General features: G+C 38.4%; 1 protein-coding gene across 4 annotated transcripts in view; it reads left to right on the top strand.

The window, feature by feature from the left end:
- Fbxl13 (F-box and leucine rich repeat protein 13) overlaps nt 1–17,974 on the top strand; it is a 129,644-nt gene that overhangs the window by 372 nt on the left and 111,298 nt on the right. For 3 of the 4 annotated variants that reach the window (XM_090332924.1, XM_090332922.1, XM_090332921.1), the window contains exons 2-3: nt 10,136–10,239; nt 10,491–10,581. In XM_090332924.1, coding sequence (XP_090189050.1) covers nt 10,136–10,239; nt 10,491–10,581 — 195 coding nt within the window. Of the gene's footprint in view, nt 1–10,135; nt 10,240–10,490; nt 10,582–17,974 lie in introns of those variants that run through there. The other variant, XM_090332925.1, reaches the window with a different exon arrangement.

Genomic DNA, 17,974 nt, shown 5'->3' with positions numbered 1-17,974 from the left:
TGGACGGGAGGGGATGAGGGTGGGAGGCTGGGAGCAGAGCGTGGGGTTTGAGGTCAGCCCTGGAGGAAAAGTTTTAGATGCTGACCTCGCGAGGAATAAGGCTGCCAAGCGTTGGAGCCACAGCCTAGCAGGTGTGAGGCCGAGTTGAAACACTGGTATGTGCCTCTCCCTCTCCCTCCCTCCCTCCCTCCCTCCCTTTCTCCCCCCCCTTACACACACACACACACACACACACACACACACACACACACACACGCACACACAGTGTCTTAATCAGGTGAAGTGAGCCCAGATTGCCTGAGATAAGGACCTGAAGGGGTTCTGCAGGAAAGAAGCTTCACAATCAGCCTTGCCAGCTTAACCAGAGGCGAGGAGGAGAAAAATGAACTGTAGGCTTTGTAGGTTTGGGGAGGAAGCAGAGAAGCTTGTGGTAGTTTGAGAAGGACTTGCTGGGTATGGACAGAACAGCAAGTTTAGGTTCATATCCTTGAGCACCTTCATTTCATAAAGCAGTGGGTTTAACGCCGTCCACTTCAAAGTGACACTGGAAACAGCCCGATGCCAGACCTGCTTTTGACAGCTCTGTGCCTTGAACAACTGGAGTTTGTGAAAGTTCTTATCTCCTATAGAGATTTTATTTTCTCCATGTCTATTAGCTGTCTGTTTGGGCCTCCTGGGCAGCTTTTCTGAACTATACAACCTCTTTAACTCTTAGCATTACCTAGCATATTTTATAAAAGGTAATTTGTGATCTGAGAGGTAATATGTGTAATTACAATTGGAACAAAAAGAACCTGTGTTGCCTATGGCCTATCAAGTGACTTTAGTAGTCATTGGAGAATGCATGCCAGTGAAATTTATGCAGCTTGTGGATATGTTGTAGTGCAATAAAGCCTGTCACTGTGGAAAGAAATCAGGGTTTCTATTTGTGTTTCTGACATAAGTTGCTCACCATATGGTGTGTGTGTGTGTGTGTGTGTGTGTGTGTGAAGGGGGCTGGGGATATAGAGAGTGAGGAGAGATCATAGATCTATGCACAGAAAGAGAGTCCAGATGGGGGGATTAACTTTCCTATTCAATTGGGAGGATGATTTAGTATAACCCTTCTACTTTTTGAATGGTAATTTAGAAGTATTTATGAAAACGTGAAATAGGAGTGTACTTTGCTTAAGATTTTATCCTGAGGCCATTTTTGTTACCGCATATCCAGAAGGTGCAAGAGAACAGTTTTTCAGACTTCACATTCCCTTCTCATTTATTATTCCCTCCCTCTAAGAAAGACTATTAAAGTGACTTTCATTCTGCCCAATATCCCTTATCTATGTGACTCACTTTCCCAGGACTTAAATTCTTCTAACATCCATCTCCTAGGATGGAAGGTGTGATCCAAGTGGTAGCATGCTTGTCTTACAGGCCTTGAGTTCAAACTCCAGTACCACTTAAAAATAAAAATAAAGGTGAAATACTTAGAAATCCATCTCCTGAAAATTTTGATAAGTAAACAGTCCTTCATCAAATTTTGTTGTTTAGCCTTTTCTGAACTTCACGTATGTGTCATAAGTAAATCCTTTTTTTCATTTACAGTATTAGTTCCCTGCATAGTTCTTCAGTGCAGTCTGATTTTTAAAAATGCTACTCTTGCATGGCTCACTAAGCTGACTCTTGATTGATTTAGAATGAGTCATTTTTGAAACATTGCTTTTTCCCAATTATTTCTCCTCTGGGAATGAATATGCCTTTTTAAATTAAAATGAACAAACTTTGTTTTGCATACCTCTTTTGCTCTGTTCCTGTTTTCTTTTCCATTTACTACTTCTGTTTTATGCTATTGTCCATTCCATTTTAATTTTAGATAATGTATCTTATAGTGCTCATTGATTTTTTTTTGGCTATTCTTTTTTTTGGTACTGGGGCTGGAACCCAGGATATTGCACTTGCTAGGCAAGCACTTTGCTATTCAGCTATATCCCAACCCTCATTGATTCTTTTAAATACATTCCAGCAAGTAAAATAATTCATCTTTTCATTCATTTTGTTACCTTTTCTTAGTTTTCTGTGTTATTATTTTGAGTCATTACTCCATACCTTAAGTATGTAGATTACCTAGATTGTTTATTTTTATAATTGTTGATTACTTTTCTTATTTCTGAATATATCACAGTAAAGTGATTTTATTGCATATTGTATAAAAACATAAGTAGATACTTCACATAATATATTCCTTCTTTCCCTTTTTTCCTCCCTCCTTTCTTTTCTCATCTTCCTTCCCTTCCTCCCTCTCTTCCCTTTTCTTTTCTTTCCTCCCTTAGTAGTCTGAACTCAGTTCCTTGAACTTGTTTGGCTTGCTTATTTGGTTTGTCCTCAAGCATCTATCCACATGCTTCCAGCTTTTTGCCCTTTATTCTGGAGATAGACTCTCTAGGACTTTTATGCCTCAACTATCTTCAAACTTTCCTCCTCCAGGTCTCAGCCTTCTGAGTAGCTAGGATTACAGAGGTGAGACACTGGCACCTGGATTTCCGTTCTACAGAATGAAGAGCCAGTGATCACTAAGTGGGCTGAAATGAACTGGGTTGAGGCTACACTGCAGTCCATATTTGACTGGTCCCATTTTGGGGGGGGGCAAAACTCCTCTATGCTTAAGATCAAGCAAATCTCCAAGTCTCCTCATTCTGAAAAACTGCAAATGATTGTTTTTCCTGTCACACATTTTTAAATTACCATATACAGGTGATGTCCAGCCGTCACAAGTTTTTGAGCTTAGCTATTCAGTTTTCTTCCCTAGCTCCAGCTTTACATTCTATCAGAGGTTGAGGGTTTAAGTTAACATGACTAGCTCTTCCTGTGGCTGTGACTTGCTCTACCTTTTAGTCATTACTCAGCTGTCCAGCTTCCTGCCATACCTGCTCACTTCCGGACTCCAACAGATGTCTTCTGGGAGAAAGTGGCCATACTTTAGCTCATATTTCTAGTCTGTCATGTCAGCTCCATGCACCACCAAGAGCCAGCTCCTTTCTTTTTTTCTTTTATTTTTTTTATTGTATTTTACTATCAGGTAACATAGAGAGGTTACATAGAGAGGTTACAGTTACATTTGTCAGGTAGTGGGTACATTGCTTCTTGAACACTGATGCCCCTTCTCATGTTTTTGTCCCACTTTCCCCCCTCCTAACCCCTCCCAATCATCTTGTTTTCCCCATTCCCTTTCCTATTTTAAATAAAGAAATAAATGTATATACAATATACCAGGTAACAAAGTCAGATACAGTAACTACATGAGATTAACCATAAGGGGAAAAAAGAGAAAAGAAATAACTTCACATAGTACATTAAGAACAACAAGCACAAAGGTAAGCCTCTTGTTTCTATATCCTGGAGTTCATTTCATTTAGCCTCATCCTATATGGACAAATGAACATAGCTTCTGAGCTATTGTGATCCTCTGACAGGAGAATCCAAGATGTGTACTAATTATTACATATGAGGGAAGCTTTCCCTTGGTAGAGTTCCTCTCTCTGGATCCAGCTCAGTTCTCATTCCAGTTCCAGAACTGGCTAATGTGTCCAGGGGACAGAGATCTGTGGCCTTTCCAGATCTCCGAAGACCAGTCTCCCTATCCTGAAATGCCATAGTTTTCAAATACCCATTCTAAACCCGGTTTTAACCTGTTCTTTTGCTTTTTTTGTTTTTTGCCTTTGTGTTTGTAGTAGGATCCTTGAACCATAGTCACTTTGCACATTCTCCCTAGAAGTACAGTGCTATTGAGATGATTTCTATTCTCAGTCTGTCTCAGATCTAGTGATGGGGTAGTTGTTCTGCTCATCTCTGGATCACTGCTTCCAAACAATGTATCCCCTCTTTCTGAAACATCAGAGTTTTTTAAAAAATAAGTTTATGACATCAGATTGAGTATTATTATATACCAGCATTTGGCTATTCATGCTTTGTGTTTTGTTGGTAACTCCAGCATCTGGTTTACCACTTTACTTTCCTTTTTCTTTTTTCCCCCTCTTTTACCTCTATTTCAATCATTTCTGGTGTTTTCAATACCTATATAGGGAAGTTCCATTCATGCCCTTGGCCTTTCTCCAAGCTATCTTTGCTTTTGCCTTTTGCAGTCTCCCATTCCTATTGTATTTGTGTTCAATTTTATCCCAAATTGCTGTGCCACCTCTAACATCTCCATTTCTTCATCTCTGTGCAACCCCTCAGCTTATTCACTCTAGAACTTCTACTCTATCATTTCTGCTACTTGACTGACAACCAGCGCACTCATTTAATTGCTTTTGTACTATCATAACTGTGTCTTTATGAATCCTTGGTTCATCACTGGTGCAGGTATGTACTGAATACTAAGTATCTATAACATTTGATGTCTTAAAACCATTTTATTATTGCCTCTTACAATTATGGGAATCAACAGATGGTTTTTGCATGCTCAATATCTCTCCTGCACTTGCATGTGCTTGGTGAGAGTTAAAGTCACCTCAGAAGCTTCTGCTATGGTTTGGACATATTCCCCAGTGTTCACGTGGTGGAAACAGTCCCCCACGTGACAGAGTTGAGAGGTGAAATTTCTGAAGTGATTGGTTCATGAAGCTCTGCCCTTGCAAATGGATTCATGCTGCTATTGCTGGTTTCTGATTGTAGGTCAAGCCAGTCTCATTCTTTCCCTTGTGTGTCCTCTTTTACTAAGGGATTCTTCCTGTTATGTTATGCTACAGCAAGACATCTCTTACCACCATCCTGCTACATGACCTTAAACTTCCCAGACTCTGGAATTATAAGAAATGAAATGAATATGTTCTTTATAAGTTGCCCAGTCTTAGGTCTCTGTTACAACAATATGAAAAAGTTGAAGCTTGCTTTCTTACTTATATGTCCAGCTCTTCTTCCTTTCTTTACCTCGATCCTTACATACATCTGCTTTTATTTGGGGTGTGTTTTGGAGTTCACTTGAGTTTTTAAAGATGATTCTTGTGATTTCAAAAGTGAACCTGAAACTTATGCAGTCCATCATCATGATTCTGTGAGGGAGCATGTCTTTTTCATGGTCCATGTGCTCAGCTTTGCAGCAAGCCATTCTTTTCCATTATAAACCATCAGAACGTAACCTCATTCTTGTGATCTAGAGCTGATGTCAACACATAAAAAATAAGCATAGAAATATAGGAAAGTCTTTTTTAGACCTTGGAACCAAGTTTTTGATGCTATAGATCAAAACCATGACATTGGCTGAGATAGACAAACACCCTGTCAGTAAGCTACATTCCTGGTCCTGTTTATGTAAGGCCAGCCCAAGCTGTATTTGAACTGAGCGCTTCGATTATAGGCATGTGACAGTCTCAAAGCCCAATATTTCTTACATACTAATTTTATATTTGAAACAAATGAAATAAATGATTGGATACTTAAGATGTTCGGCAATAAAATAGTTACTTTGAATAAAGTTATTTCAGATGTTTTAAATTAAAAATCAAATGTTAATACTCAAGGTATACACTTGGAATTATAGGAAAATTGTAAACATTTATCAAATTCTGACATCTCACCTTCATAAGGGTCATTATGTATTTCTCTCAGAAGTTAGGACAATTTTAAAATATGTTTTTACTGACAGTCTTGGGACTTGAACTCAGGGCCTGGGAACTGTCCCTGATTTTCTTGTGTTCAAAATCTCTACCAGTTGAGTTATAGTGTCACTTTTTGGCCTTTTCTGTTTATGGAACTAAGGAATTGAACCCAGGGCTTTGTGAATGCTAGACAAGCACTCTACCATTAAGCCACCTTCCCAACCCACAGACAACTCTCTTGAGATATGTGTTTATATATATATATACACATATATATGGAGAGAAATGGATATATATACACACACATATATAAAGACATATATGTCAAGGTTGCTTGGAACTCATATTGTCTTCAATTTTTGTCAGGCTTGGATTATGGACAAGTGCTACCTAGCCAAGTCAAAGATATTTTTTTGTACCTCAGAGGGAATATCTTAATATTTGTCCATCCTCAGAGATGTTTCTAAAAGGCATTTGTGATTTATCATTTCACACACTGTATGATTTATTTGGGTTCCAGTCCTATGACTTGAACTCAGGGCCCGGGTGCTGTCCCTAAGTGTTTGGTGCCCCAAGTTTCACCACTTGAGCTGCAGTTCCACTTTCAGCTTTTTTGGTGGTTAATTGGAGTTTAGTCCTGCCTGGCTGGCTTCAGATCTTAGCCTTCTGAGTAGCTAGGATTACAGGCATGAACTACCAGCACCTGATAGCATTGGTGTTTTTAAAGAAATTATTAAGTAGAAGCATTTATTCTTTTCTACCAAGCAGAAGCCAGCACACTCTCTGCACAGACAAATTCTAACCATAGGAATGAGCTATTATGACCAAAACTGAGCTACATATGATGACTTTAATGTCCAAAAAAATTAAGCAGGTGTGCCTTGTGAGAAAAAGTGCTCTTTAAGGAAGGAATGGGGGTGTCATCAAAGTATCATATGCCTGCCTGATAATATCATACCCTATCCATTACTACATTAATTAATATGTACTACTTAAAAAAAATAAAAAGCACATGCTCTTCCCAGAGTAAAGAATTTGCAATCTAGATCTTGCCAGCAGAGGGAAAACTTGTATTACAAATCATAATTTGAAAACCACTTTGAAAACTCCCTCCCCAATTTTGTGAAAAGATTTTCTGTTTTAAGATTAAGTTGTTGATATGTATTTTAAAATTATGTATTTAAAATTAGGCTCTGCCTTTTTTGTGTGTATTTAGTGCTGAGGTTTAAACTCAGAGTCTCAAGCTTCCTCTTGTAGTGTTTTTACCATTTTAGGCCATACCTAGCCCTTTCTGCTTCAGAATGGATTTTGTATACCCCTTACCCTCCACACACCACACTTCTCTTGGATTGTGTTCCTCTTAGCTTTGCCTCCCACAAAGATGAGGTTATACATATAAATCACCGCCTACATATTTTTATTTTCTTCTAAGGACTAATTACTGCACCCAATTTGTTAGAGATGCAAACGTTGGGCCCTATAATTCATTCCTGTGACTCTTATGAGGCCAGCCTGGGCAACATAGGGAGATCAATCCTATTGCAAAAGAAAACTGGTTTGCTTATCTTGGGAGATTAGAAATATAAATCTGCAACTTCTAATGTTCATTAACCAGGTCCCAACTTTCTTAAAATGCCCTGTAAGGCACTAGTTGTCAGATTTCCATGTGCATTGGAATCACCTTGGGGACACATACTAACTAGAATGCAGATTTCCAGGCTCCATTCTCAGAGACTGAGGTGATTCTCATGTAGATGTCTTCAGGGTGACAGAATAAGATGGAGAATAGGACATGGAGTGGTGGGCATAGAAATCAAGTGTCTTAGAGACATAGATATAGGCATGCCATCTTGTTTTCCCCCCTTCCCTATCCAATTTCAAATAACCAAATAAACATATATATAAACATATATATATATAATATATCAGATAACAAGGTAAAATACTGTAACCATATGAGATAACCAAGGGACAACAAAAGAGATGAGACATAACATAGTACATTAAGGACAACAATCACTCATTATATGGCTTTTGTTTCTATATCCTAGAGGTCATTTCATTTAGCATCATACTATACGGCCTTATGTATCTAGGTTTTGTTCTATTGTAAATCTCTGCTAGGAGAGCCCAAGGTTTCAACTGAGTATGACAAATGAGGGAAACCATTGAGCCTATGTTCCTTAGAGTCTGGCTTACTTCACTTAATATGATTTTTTCTAAGGCTTTCCATTTCCTTACAAATGGGGTGATGTTGTTCTTTCTGACAGCAGCATAGAATTCCATTGTGTACAAATACCACATCTTGTTGATCCACTCATCAACTGAAGGGCTTCTGGGTTGGTTCCATATCTTTGCTATGGTAAATAGTGCTGCAATGAACACATGATGGTAATCTTTTTTTGTTGTTGTTGCTGCTGCTGATCACAGAGCTTGAACTCAGGGCCAGGGTGCTGTTCCTGAGCTCTTTTGCTAAAGACTAATAACGCTCTGATTCATAACTCCACTTTTGGGTTTTCTGGTGGTTAACTGGAAATAAGAGTCTCACAGACTTTCGTGCTCAAGCTGGTCTGAACCTTGATCCTCAGATTTCAGCCTCCTGAGTAGCTAGGATTATAAGTGTGAGCCACAAATCCTGGACTGTACTCGTGTTTTTATACAATTTGATCACACAAATTGCATTTGTATGTTGTCTTCCACAATCCACACAGAGTATATTTATTGGAGATATTGTAGGTCAGTGTGACAAACAAGCTAGTATATAAATTACATGCATGGATTAGGCAAACATATTACTGTGTTCTTTTCTTCTATCCAGTCTTCAACTGCATATGGAATTACTGAGCATTTCTCCATTAGTGACAGAGCAAAGGTTTATAGCTCATAGTTCATAAATTCTGAGCTCTGTAGATATAGAAACCACCTGAAAATGCCCTTAGGAATTTCTTAGGCTTTTATCCTACCTAGAAATCACACCTACTGTTTTTTTTCTCCTGCTCTTTTCCTTTAGGAACAAAATATTCCCACCCCTTGAGTTAGGCAGCGCAGTTCTTTCCATCTTCACCCTCAAGTGTCAGCAGACCTAAGCCTAGGGGCTTTATCAGTTTTTACAGTATCCTCAGTGGATAACCTGGCAGGCTTCGCTGCCAAATTGTTTATGTTTTTGCAAAAAAAATGCTTAACCACTTGTTCGTGGTTATAACCACCTGCGAGTGGTTCCATCCTTGTTATTGACTGGACAGCAGACAATGACCACCACCTGTGTGTCATTCTGATCACCTGTGTGTGGTGTTTACCTTTAAAAGCTCAGCCCCACTGAAGCTCTGGGCTGCTCTCTACCAGCCTGAAAGTGTAGAGTAGCCACTACACTGCTAGCTTGTTTCACTGAGTGCTGGTGACTCTATTGCTGGGGGAGGGGGTTCAGGATCCCGCAAAATGGCTGGGAGATTACACTCAGGAAAGAAAGGAAGAAAGGAGTTTGAAAGATCTAAAGGGAAGAGAAGGAAAAGGAAGAAAAGGAAGAAGGAGGGAGGGAGGCAAAGAGGGAAAGGGGGAGGAAAAGAAATGTGGAGAAAGAGGGAGGAGACAGGAATAAGGAAGAGAAGGGGAGAAATCTAATTGAATCCTGCATAATACAATTTACTCCTTCACAAGAGCTCTGCCTCCTCCCTCTTAGTGTGCAGCCTGCAGGGTGGGAATCTACCCCTTAAGACAAAGGCAAAACATCTTAGACTCAAACATTAAATCCTTCTCCAGCTCCAAACTCTTGTCCCAGCCTCATCCCAGGGGCTCCCAGGGATGGCTCCATCATCTGCAGATTGATTTCCTTTTCTCCCAAACCAAGAGTACATAGTTGCTAAGAACAAAATGGTTCTCACAACAGACGCAAACTGGATTTGGAAAACCATTCTGTTACCTAAAAGGCAGCCAGGTAGTTTCCACATGGGAGCTATGGAGGGGCTGACCTCTAATGTTGCATTCAAATAACATCCTGTTTCATTCTTCACCACTAATGAAAAGCTCTTCAGCTCAAGGCTACCGCCCAACCATGGAGCCATGCCCCACTTTTTGTTTTCTAGAGGTTAATTGGAGATAAGAGTCTCAGGTCCTTTTGTGCTGGGGCTGGCTTTGAACCTTGATCCTCAGATCTCAGCCTCCTGAGTAGCTAGGATTACAGGCATGAGCCACTGCTCCTGGCTCTGAGGAATTTTTTACCTATAAATTTTGTTCTCCTTGTACTAAAAAGTAGAAACTATCAATGCAAAGCATCATAACTCTGTCTTCAAATTCATGAAAAGATTTTACTTTTCCTATCATGCAGAATACTGTGCAACAACTATTTTGTCATTTCTGTTGGAGTTACAGAGAGAGGCATGTATACTTATTTTTATTTGCCTCTATAAAAATATCTCCAAATATCACCATTGAATAAACATGTACAAATATATTTGTTTTAAAATTCTCAACTTATTTCACCTTTTAATTATATGGGAAAGTTCATTTGTTGCAGAGCTAGAACATGAAAATTCAAAAACACTGATTCATTTTCCTTTTTTCTGTAGGCACTGTTATGTGGTATCCTTATTACATGTCCTGATGACCCACTGAGATACTTAGAAGAAATGATCATTTTTATCATTGAAAATGGTCTTGAAAGTCTTCTATGGTAAGTATTGTGTTGGTTTATGATAGAGAAGCATTTTCAAGCCAAAATACTCACTGAACAGTATCAAAATAATGTCCTCCTGGTGGCTGTTTCCAATTTCAAATTGTTAACCGTCATTGTGCAGGTTGGTAGGCCCCACAGATAAACACAGATAACATACATGCTCACTGTGAAATACATGTTACTCTTACTAATAACATTAGACCATAAGTCAGATGTCATGTTGACATTGTTTTATGATTTTGTCACAGGGATATGTGCATTGAGCCGTCAATGAAACCAAAAATTAGAAGATTATCTGAAACTTATATGGAACAGCTTTTTGGACTGGATGATCAACTGGTAATTATTAGTTACTAAGCATACATGAGTTCTTGTGGAAATTCTCTAATAGATTTTAGGTTTCATGGAAGGTCTGAGGTCAGATTATTTGAATGGGAGGCACCGAGAAAACTGAATGAACAACACGCACACATGCACACACACACACTTACACAGCCACATTCTCAGTAACTTCAAATATCCAGGAAGCTCATAGACATTTGTTCCTCCTCATTCTTAATCTTGACCTTTCCCTTTTCTCTTCATAAAAACATCTCTTAGGAAAGCTTTAATAAAGGATGTTTTCCTTCTAATCTGATTCCCTTTGTGTTCAATCCTCCATTCTCTGCTGGTTGCCCTCACAGATGAGGAGAAAGGAACCATGCTCATAAAGTCTCATGAATGAGACTGAACTTGAAAACCAGACCTGATTGTTCCTGAAAGGAGCTGATTTTTGATCCTCTAACTAGGGAAAGGAAAGGGACAGAGACTTTTAGAACAAAGACTGTGAATGCAAAAAGAAGCGAAAATAGTAAAAAGTCCATAGGGAAAGAGAAAGAAACCAATATAGATCAGTTATGGGGGACACTATATGATGTTGGATGATCTCCCAAATGAGATAGGGGCTGCTGGTGAAATTGGGCTATGAAACTTGCAATTAAAGGTATGTTCAGATAGTTGCTGAGAGCTGGGAATAATCCTATGTTTCTATTTACAAGGATGGATTGAGTTCTCCTGCTCCTTACTAATGAACGTTCTGCTGCCGAGAAACAGAGGGACAGATGATTCTGCCCAGCCTGAGGTGACCTAAAGGCACTGCTATGCCGGGCAAAACTCCTATGCTACATCTTAGTTGATCTGAATCATAGATTCAGATTAGATTAATGACTCTAATTTATCAGCCACAGAGCTATGATCTGGTAGAGAGTGCTTATATCTTGGAGATGTTTGGGGAACAGCCTTCAGGGCCAGAGGAGGCCCAGATACAGGATTTTGGATCCTCCTTCCTTATCTCTTTAACTGTAGGACAGTTTTGCTTTCCCTGTAATTTTGGTTAAAAAACCTTGGAAATCATTGGTGAAAGATGTTAAAAGTTTTAAAAACCACATTCTAGAGTAAGCATCCTCATTCTCAATATTTTGACAAGATTCTTATAAGCCATAAAAACAGGTTGTGTCCAGTAGAAATCCTTAGGGAATCCCTAAATCACTGTACAGAGTTCCAAGAGACATCCTAGCAACTTCAGACTTTGTTAGAAAAGGAGTTTTGGAGTGATTAATTTTTTTGAGCTGTTGATATATTTTAGATATGAGGCCTTTGTCTGTTATATGTTTAGTGACGATCTTCTCCCATTCTGTAGGCTTCCTAATTAATTTACCAGCTATGTCCTTAGCCATACAAAAGCTCTGCAGTTTAATGCAGTCCCACTTATCCAGCCTTTCTCTGATTTGTTGTGTTTCTTGGTCCTTATTAAGAAAGTTTTGACCTGTGCCAAGGAGGCCTAGTGTGTCTCCTTTTCCTTCTTGTAAAGTTTTCAGTGTGCCAGCTTTTACCTCCAGGTCTTTGATCCATTTGGAGTTAATTCTAGTGCAGAGTGACAAAGAAGGATCCAACTTTAGTTTTCTGCAGGTGCTTAACCAGTTCTGCCAGCACAACTTGTTGAAAAGGCTGTCTTTCTTCTGTTCTAGTTTTTTGGCTCTCTTATCAAAGATTAGGTGGCCATAGGTCTGTGGTTTAATATCTGGGTCTTCAGTTCTATTCCATTGGTCTTCAGGCCTGTTCTTGTGCCAGTACCAAGCTGTTTTGATTAATTATAGCTCTGTAATAGAGTATAAAGTTTGGTATTGAAATTCCTCTTGCACTGTTTTTTCTGCTAAGAAGTGTTTTTGCTATACAGGGTCTTTTATTATTTCCTATGAAATTTTGGATTGCCTCTTCTATTTCTTTAAAGAATGACATTGGGATATTGATGGGTATTGGGTTGAATCTGTAGGTAGCCCTTGGCAAGATTGTCATTTTCACTATGTTGATTCTTCTAATCCAGGAGCATGAGAGGTTTTTCCATTTCCTCAGTTCTGCTTTAATTTCCTTTTTCAGGGTTTTAAAGTTTTCATCAAAAAGGTCCTTTACATTCTTAGTTAAGCTAATTCCTAGGTACTTTATTTTCTTTGAGGCTATTGCGAAAGGAGTTGCTTTCCTGATTGTTGCCTCATTTCTCTCACTGTTGGCATAGAGGAAGGCAGTTGATTTTTGAGGGTTAATTTTATACCCTGTTACCTTTCCAAAGTTTTGAATCAGCTCAAAGAGCTTGGGAGTGGAGTCTATAGGATTCTTTAAGTACAGAATCATGTCATCTGCAAAAGGGAAAGTTTCACTTCCTCTTTCCCCTTTATCTTTGCTTCTTGCCTTATTGCTCTGGCTAGGCATTCTAATACTATGTTAAAGAGGAGTGGAGAGAGTGGGCATCCTTTCCTGATTTTAGAGGGAATGGCTTTAGCTTTTTGCCTTAAGTATAATACTAGCTGTGGGTTTGTCATACACAGCCTTTTATTATACTGAGGAATGTTCCATGGATTCCTAGTTTCTCCAGAGCTTTTAACATAAAGGGGTGTTGGATCTTGTCAAATGTCTTTTCTGCATCTATTGAGACAATCATGTGATTTTTGTCCCTGCTCCTGTTGATGTGTTGAATTATATTAATTGATTTGCATATGTTGAACCAGCTTTGCCTCCTCGTGATGAATTCTGTTTGATCATAGTGTATATTTTTTTATGAGTTGTTGTAGACAAATGGCCAGTATTTTGTTGAGAAGTTTTGCATCAATACTCATCAAAGAAATGGGTCTATAGTTTTCTTTCTTTGATGCATCTCTGTCTGGTTTGGGGATGAGGGTTATACTGGCTTCATAGAATGAGTTTGGTAAAGAGCCTTCATTTTCAATTTTGTTGAAGAACTTGAGGAGTATTGGTGTGAGCTCTGCTTTGAAGACCTTATAGAATTCAGCTGTGAATCCATCTGGCCCTGGGCTTTTCTTAGATGGAAGTTCTCTTATTGCCATTTCTATTTCAGTGCTTGAAATAGGCCTGTTTAGTTGGGTTAGTTCTTCTTGGTTCAGTGTGGGTATGTTAATATTGGCTAGAAATTCATCCATTTCTTCTAGATTCTCAAATTTGTTGGCCTAAAGGTTTGAAAAGTATTCCCTCATGATGCTCCAGATCTTGGTAATTTCTGTCGTGATATTACCATTCTCATCTATGATTTTGTTTATTTCGGTATGCTCCCTTCTTTTTTTTTGGTAAGATTTGCTAAGGGTCTGTCAATTTTGTTAATTTTTTCAAAGAACCAACTCCTTGTTTTGTTGATTCTTTCTATAGTTTTTTGGGGCTCCAGTTCATTTAATTCTGCTTTGATTTTAATAAATTGCTTCCTTCTAATGGGATTAGGGTTGGTTTGTTGCCTTTTTTCCAGGAGCTTAAGGTGACACATTGGTTTGCGATTTTTCCAATTTGTTATTTATAGGCACTCAGAGCTATAAATTTTCCTCTGAGTACTGCCTTTGCCATGTCCCAAAGGAGCTGGTATTTTGTGTGCTTCTTTTTGTTAAATTTCATAAACTGTTGGATTTCTGTTCTGATCTCCTCGATGACCAATCTCCATGAGTTACAGGGTTTTCGTTGGTGGAGATGGGTATTCAGTTTCAATTTGATGCCCTTGTGGTCTGAGAGAATTCAGGGAATAATTTCAGTGTTTCTGAATCTGCCCAGGTTTGTTTTATGCCCTAAAATGTGTTTTTGCTGGGTTGAATAATCTGCAGATGTCTGTTTGATCTAGTTGGTCTATATAGTTGTTCAATTCTAAGGTTTCTCTGTTGAGTTTTTGCCTGGTTGATCTGTCCATAGGTGAGAGGGGTGTGTTAAAGTCACCAACAATCAGTGTGTTTTGATCTATGTATGGTTTCAGTGAAAGTAAAGTTTGCTTGATGAAGTTCGGTGCTCCGGGATTAGATGTGTAGATATTTATGATGATTATGTCCTCCTGGAGGAAAGATCCCTTTAGTAGTATGTAGTAATCTTCTTTGTCTTTTCTCACTAATTTTAGTTTGAAGTCTATTTTATCTTATATGAAGATGGCAACTCCAGCCATTTATGGGGGCTGTTAGCTTGATAAGCTATATACCAACCTCTCACTTTCAAAAAATGTTCATTTTGGGGGGGGGGCAAGATGTGTCTCTTAAAAGACAGCAGAATGATGGGTCTTACTGTTTGATCCAACTAGATAGTCTATGCCATCTAATTGGAGTGTTAAGTCCATTGATATTGAGAGTTAGGATTGAAAAATATTTATTAGTTCCTGCCATTTTTTCTTTTTGCCAGTCCTGGGCTTGAGCTCAGGGCTTGAGCATTGTCCTTGGACTTTCTCAAGGCTAGAGCTCTATCACTTGAGCCTCAGCACCACTTCCGGCTTTTTTCTATGAATGTGGTACCAAGGAATCGAACCCGGGTCTTTGTGCATGCTAGGCAAGCACTTTAACCACTAGGCCAAACTTCCGGCCCAGTTCCTGCAATTTTTAAAAGCTTTCATTAGGGCCTGTGTCTTGACAGTTCTTGTGGTACTTACATGGCATGATTTTTAGGTGCCATTTCTTTCTCTGCATTACATTTGTGTTGGTTTTCAATGTGTAGAACATCTTTGAGAATTTTCTGTAATGTTGGTTTGGTTGCTACGTAATGTTTTCCTGAGATCCAATTTCTTCTTGCTTGCATGGTCTCTGCTGAGAAATCTGGGGTTATTCTGATTGTCCTGCCTTTGTAGGTGATTGTTCTCTTTTCCCTGGCTGCTTTTAGGATCCTTTCTTTGGTCTCTATTGATCCTGTTCAGATTATAATGTGGCGATGGGATGTCCTTTTCTGGTCAGGTCTGTTTGGGGTTCTAAAAGCTTCTTGTATCTGGATGGGCCTGCCCTTCTGGATATTTGGGAAGTTCTCTGAGATGATTCCCTGAAGTATATTTCCAATGCCTTTGACCTCTTTCTCCAGACCCTCCTCAATACCAATTAGCCTTAAATTAGGCTTCCTAATTGTGTCTTGGACCTCCTGAAGCATTTTCTCATATTTCCTAGATTTGGATTGACTCATTTTCTGTTCTTTCTTTATAGCAACTAATTTATCTTCAACCCCGGAAATTCTGTCTTCTGCATTGTCTAACCTGCTGTCAAACCTTTCTACTTCATTCTTCATCTCCCTTCCTTCTAATTGCTCTTTTTTTTTTTTTTTTTGCCAGTCCTGGGCTCAGGGCTTGAGCACTGTCCTTGGGCTTTCTCAAGGCTAGAGCTCTATCACTTGAGCCTCAGCACCACTTCTGGCTTTTTGCTATGTATGTGGGGTACCGAGGAATTGAACCCGGGTCTTCGTGCATGCTAGGCAAGCACTCTACCACTAGGCCAAACTCCCGGCCCTAATTGCTCATTTTTGATGCCTTGCATCTCTTGTTTTAGATCTTGTGTGGATTTCTTTAACTCCTTGATTTCCATTTGAGTGGTTAGCTCAGCAGCATTATTCTCTTTGGACATTTGTTGGAGTTCGGTCACCTTTTTGCTTGTGGATTCTATAAATTTGTCCATTTTTCTTTGAAAAACCTTTGTTATGGCTTCCTTTATGGCTTCCCCTTTTTCACATATCACCTTGTTTATGGTTTCCTCTTGTTTAGCTCTGGCTAACCCCCTTATCTCTTTCTTTATTCTTTCACACTTTTCATTAATGATGTTTATCAATTGCATTTGTGTAGCACTTGGAAGACTCTCCTCTCGATTTGCCACTGACTGCTCCATTGCCTGTTTATATTTGGTGGGAGATACTGTTCCTTGATTTGACATTTTTCTTGAGTTTCTTGTTCTGCCCATTTGAAAATGGGAGCAAGATTAATACTAAACAAGATTATAATTTTTCAGATATAACCAACCTAGTCCTCTTTAGCTGGCTGACAATAGATGTTCACGATTTTAGATTGGAATTATCACTCTCTCTTTTTGTGCACTTACATACAAATCTAATAAAACCACAGATTACTGATTTATGATCAAAACAATAAGCCCCTCAATCCAATTTCTATTGTATTTAAGTCCCTCTGGACCTAGAGTTTAATTGAACACCTAGATATACAGCATTGCTCAACAACCATCAAATGTAATTCCATGCATTATAAGAGTTGAACAGAGGACCAGAGAAAGAAAAATAATATGAAAGACAACAGGGGAGGTAGGAAAAGAATAATGTAAGAGTGTAAGATTATTATAGTAATGAAGAAAAGGTATAGTGTAAGGATAACTAACCTAAGGTGATAGTCAGGTAAAATATTTGAGTACAAAGTTTAGAAGAACTTAGATAAAACTTATGGAAATAAGAAGAGTAATAAGAAGAATATATAGAGAAAAAAGGGAGGTAGATATAGGAGATTTCAATGATAAAAATTTTAAAAAGAAAAAAGAAACAAAGCCAAACAAAAGCAACAACAGCAAAAAAACCCACGAAAACAAAACAACAAACAAACAAACAAACAAAGGTGGGGGGAGATTCCTCACTATTGTGAGTTCTTACCCAAGAAATACTAGGGTTGAGAACCAGGAGATTAAAAAGCAGGTGACTGTATCAATGTAGATATCATTTTTATTCAGACTGTACCCAGAGTTGTCACTGTGTTTCTAGGAATGACAGAAGGAATGTGGGAAAAGAAAGAGAAAAAAAAAGGAAAGAATCATAACATTAAAAAAAAGGTGTAGGTAAAATGGCAAAGAAAATGGGGCTTAATTGAGGTACTCACACTCTTGCTGAGCCAACTGATTTTCAGCAAAAGTACTCAGAACATGCACTGGAGAAAGTATTTATTTTTTCTTCAGTATATGGTCCTGGGAAGTTTTTTCATTTACATGAAGAAAAATGGAACTAGAGTATTGCATTTCACCAATTACAAAAATCAACTCAAATATGAAGCCAACTTAAATTTGGAGCTATTACATTACTAGCAGAGAACATGTGGAATTCTTCGGGATATTGAAAATGGGCTAGGGTATTTTTGGATAAAACCCCAGGAAATAAAAGCAAGAATAGACAAATAAGATTACTTTAAACTAAAATGTCTGTGTACAACAAAGGAAACAATCACAGGAATACAAAGACAATCACAGAATGGGATAAAATATTTACAAACTACACTCAGACAAAGCTAGAAAAAAGGACATTGAAGATTATCATCACCATAACAAAATGACAAATATATGCATATATGCAATATACATATATATGTATGTATACACATAATATATATGTATATATATGCATACATGGATAACCAGTTACTCTTGTATAACACATTAGTAAATGTGTGTATATATATATACATATATAATACATTAGTTAA

Source organism: Megascapheus bottae, chromosome 5, assembly GCF_031878675.1.
Source record: "Megascapheus bottae isolate mThoBot1 chromosome 5, mThoBot2.hap1, whole genome shotgun sequence".
Lineage (NCBI taxonomy): Eukaryota > Metazoa > Chordata > Mammalia > Rodentia > Geomyidae > Megascapheus > Megascapheus bottae.
The sequence above is the reverse complement of the archived record's forward strand: the minus strand, read 5'-3'. Positions and strand labels throughout refer to the sequence as shown.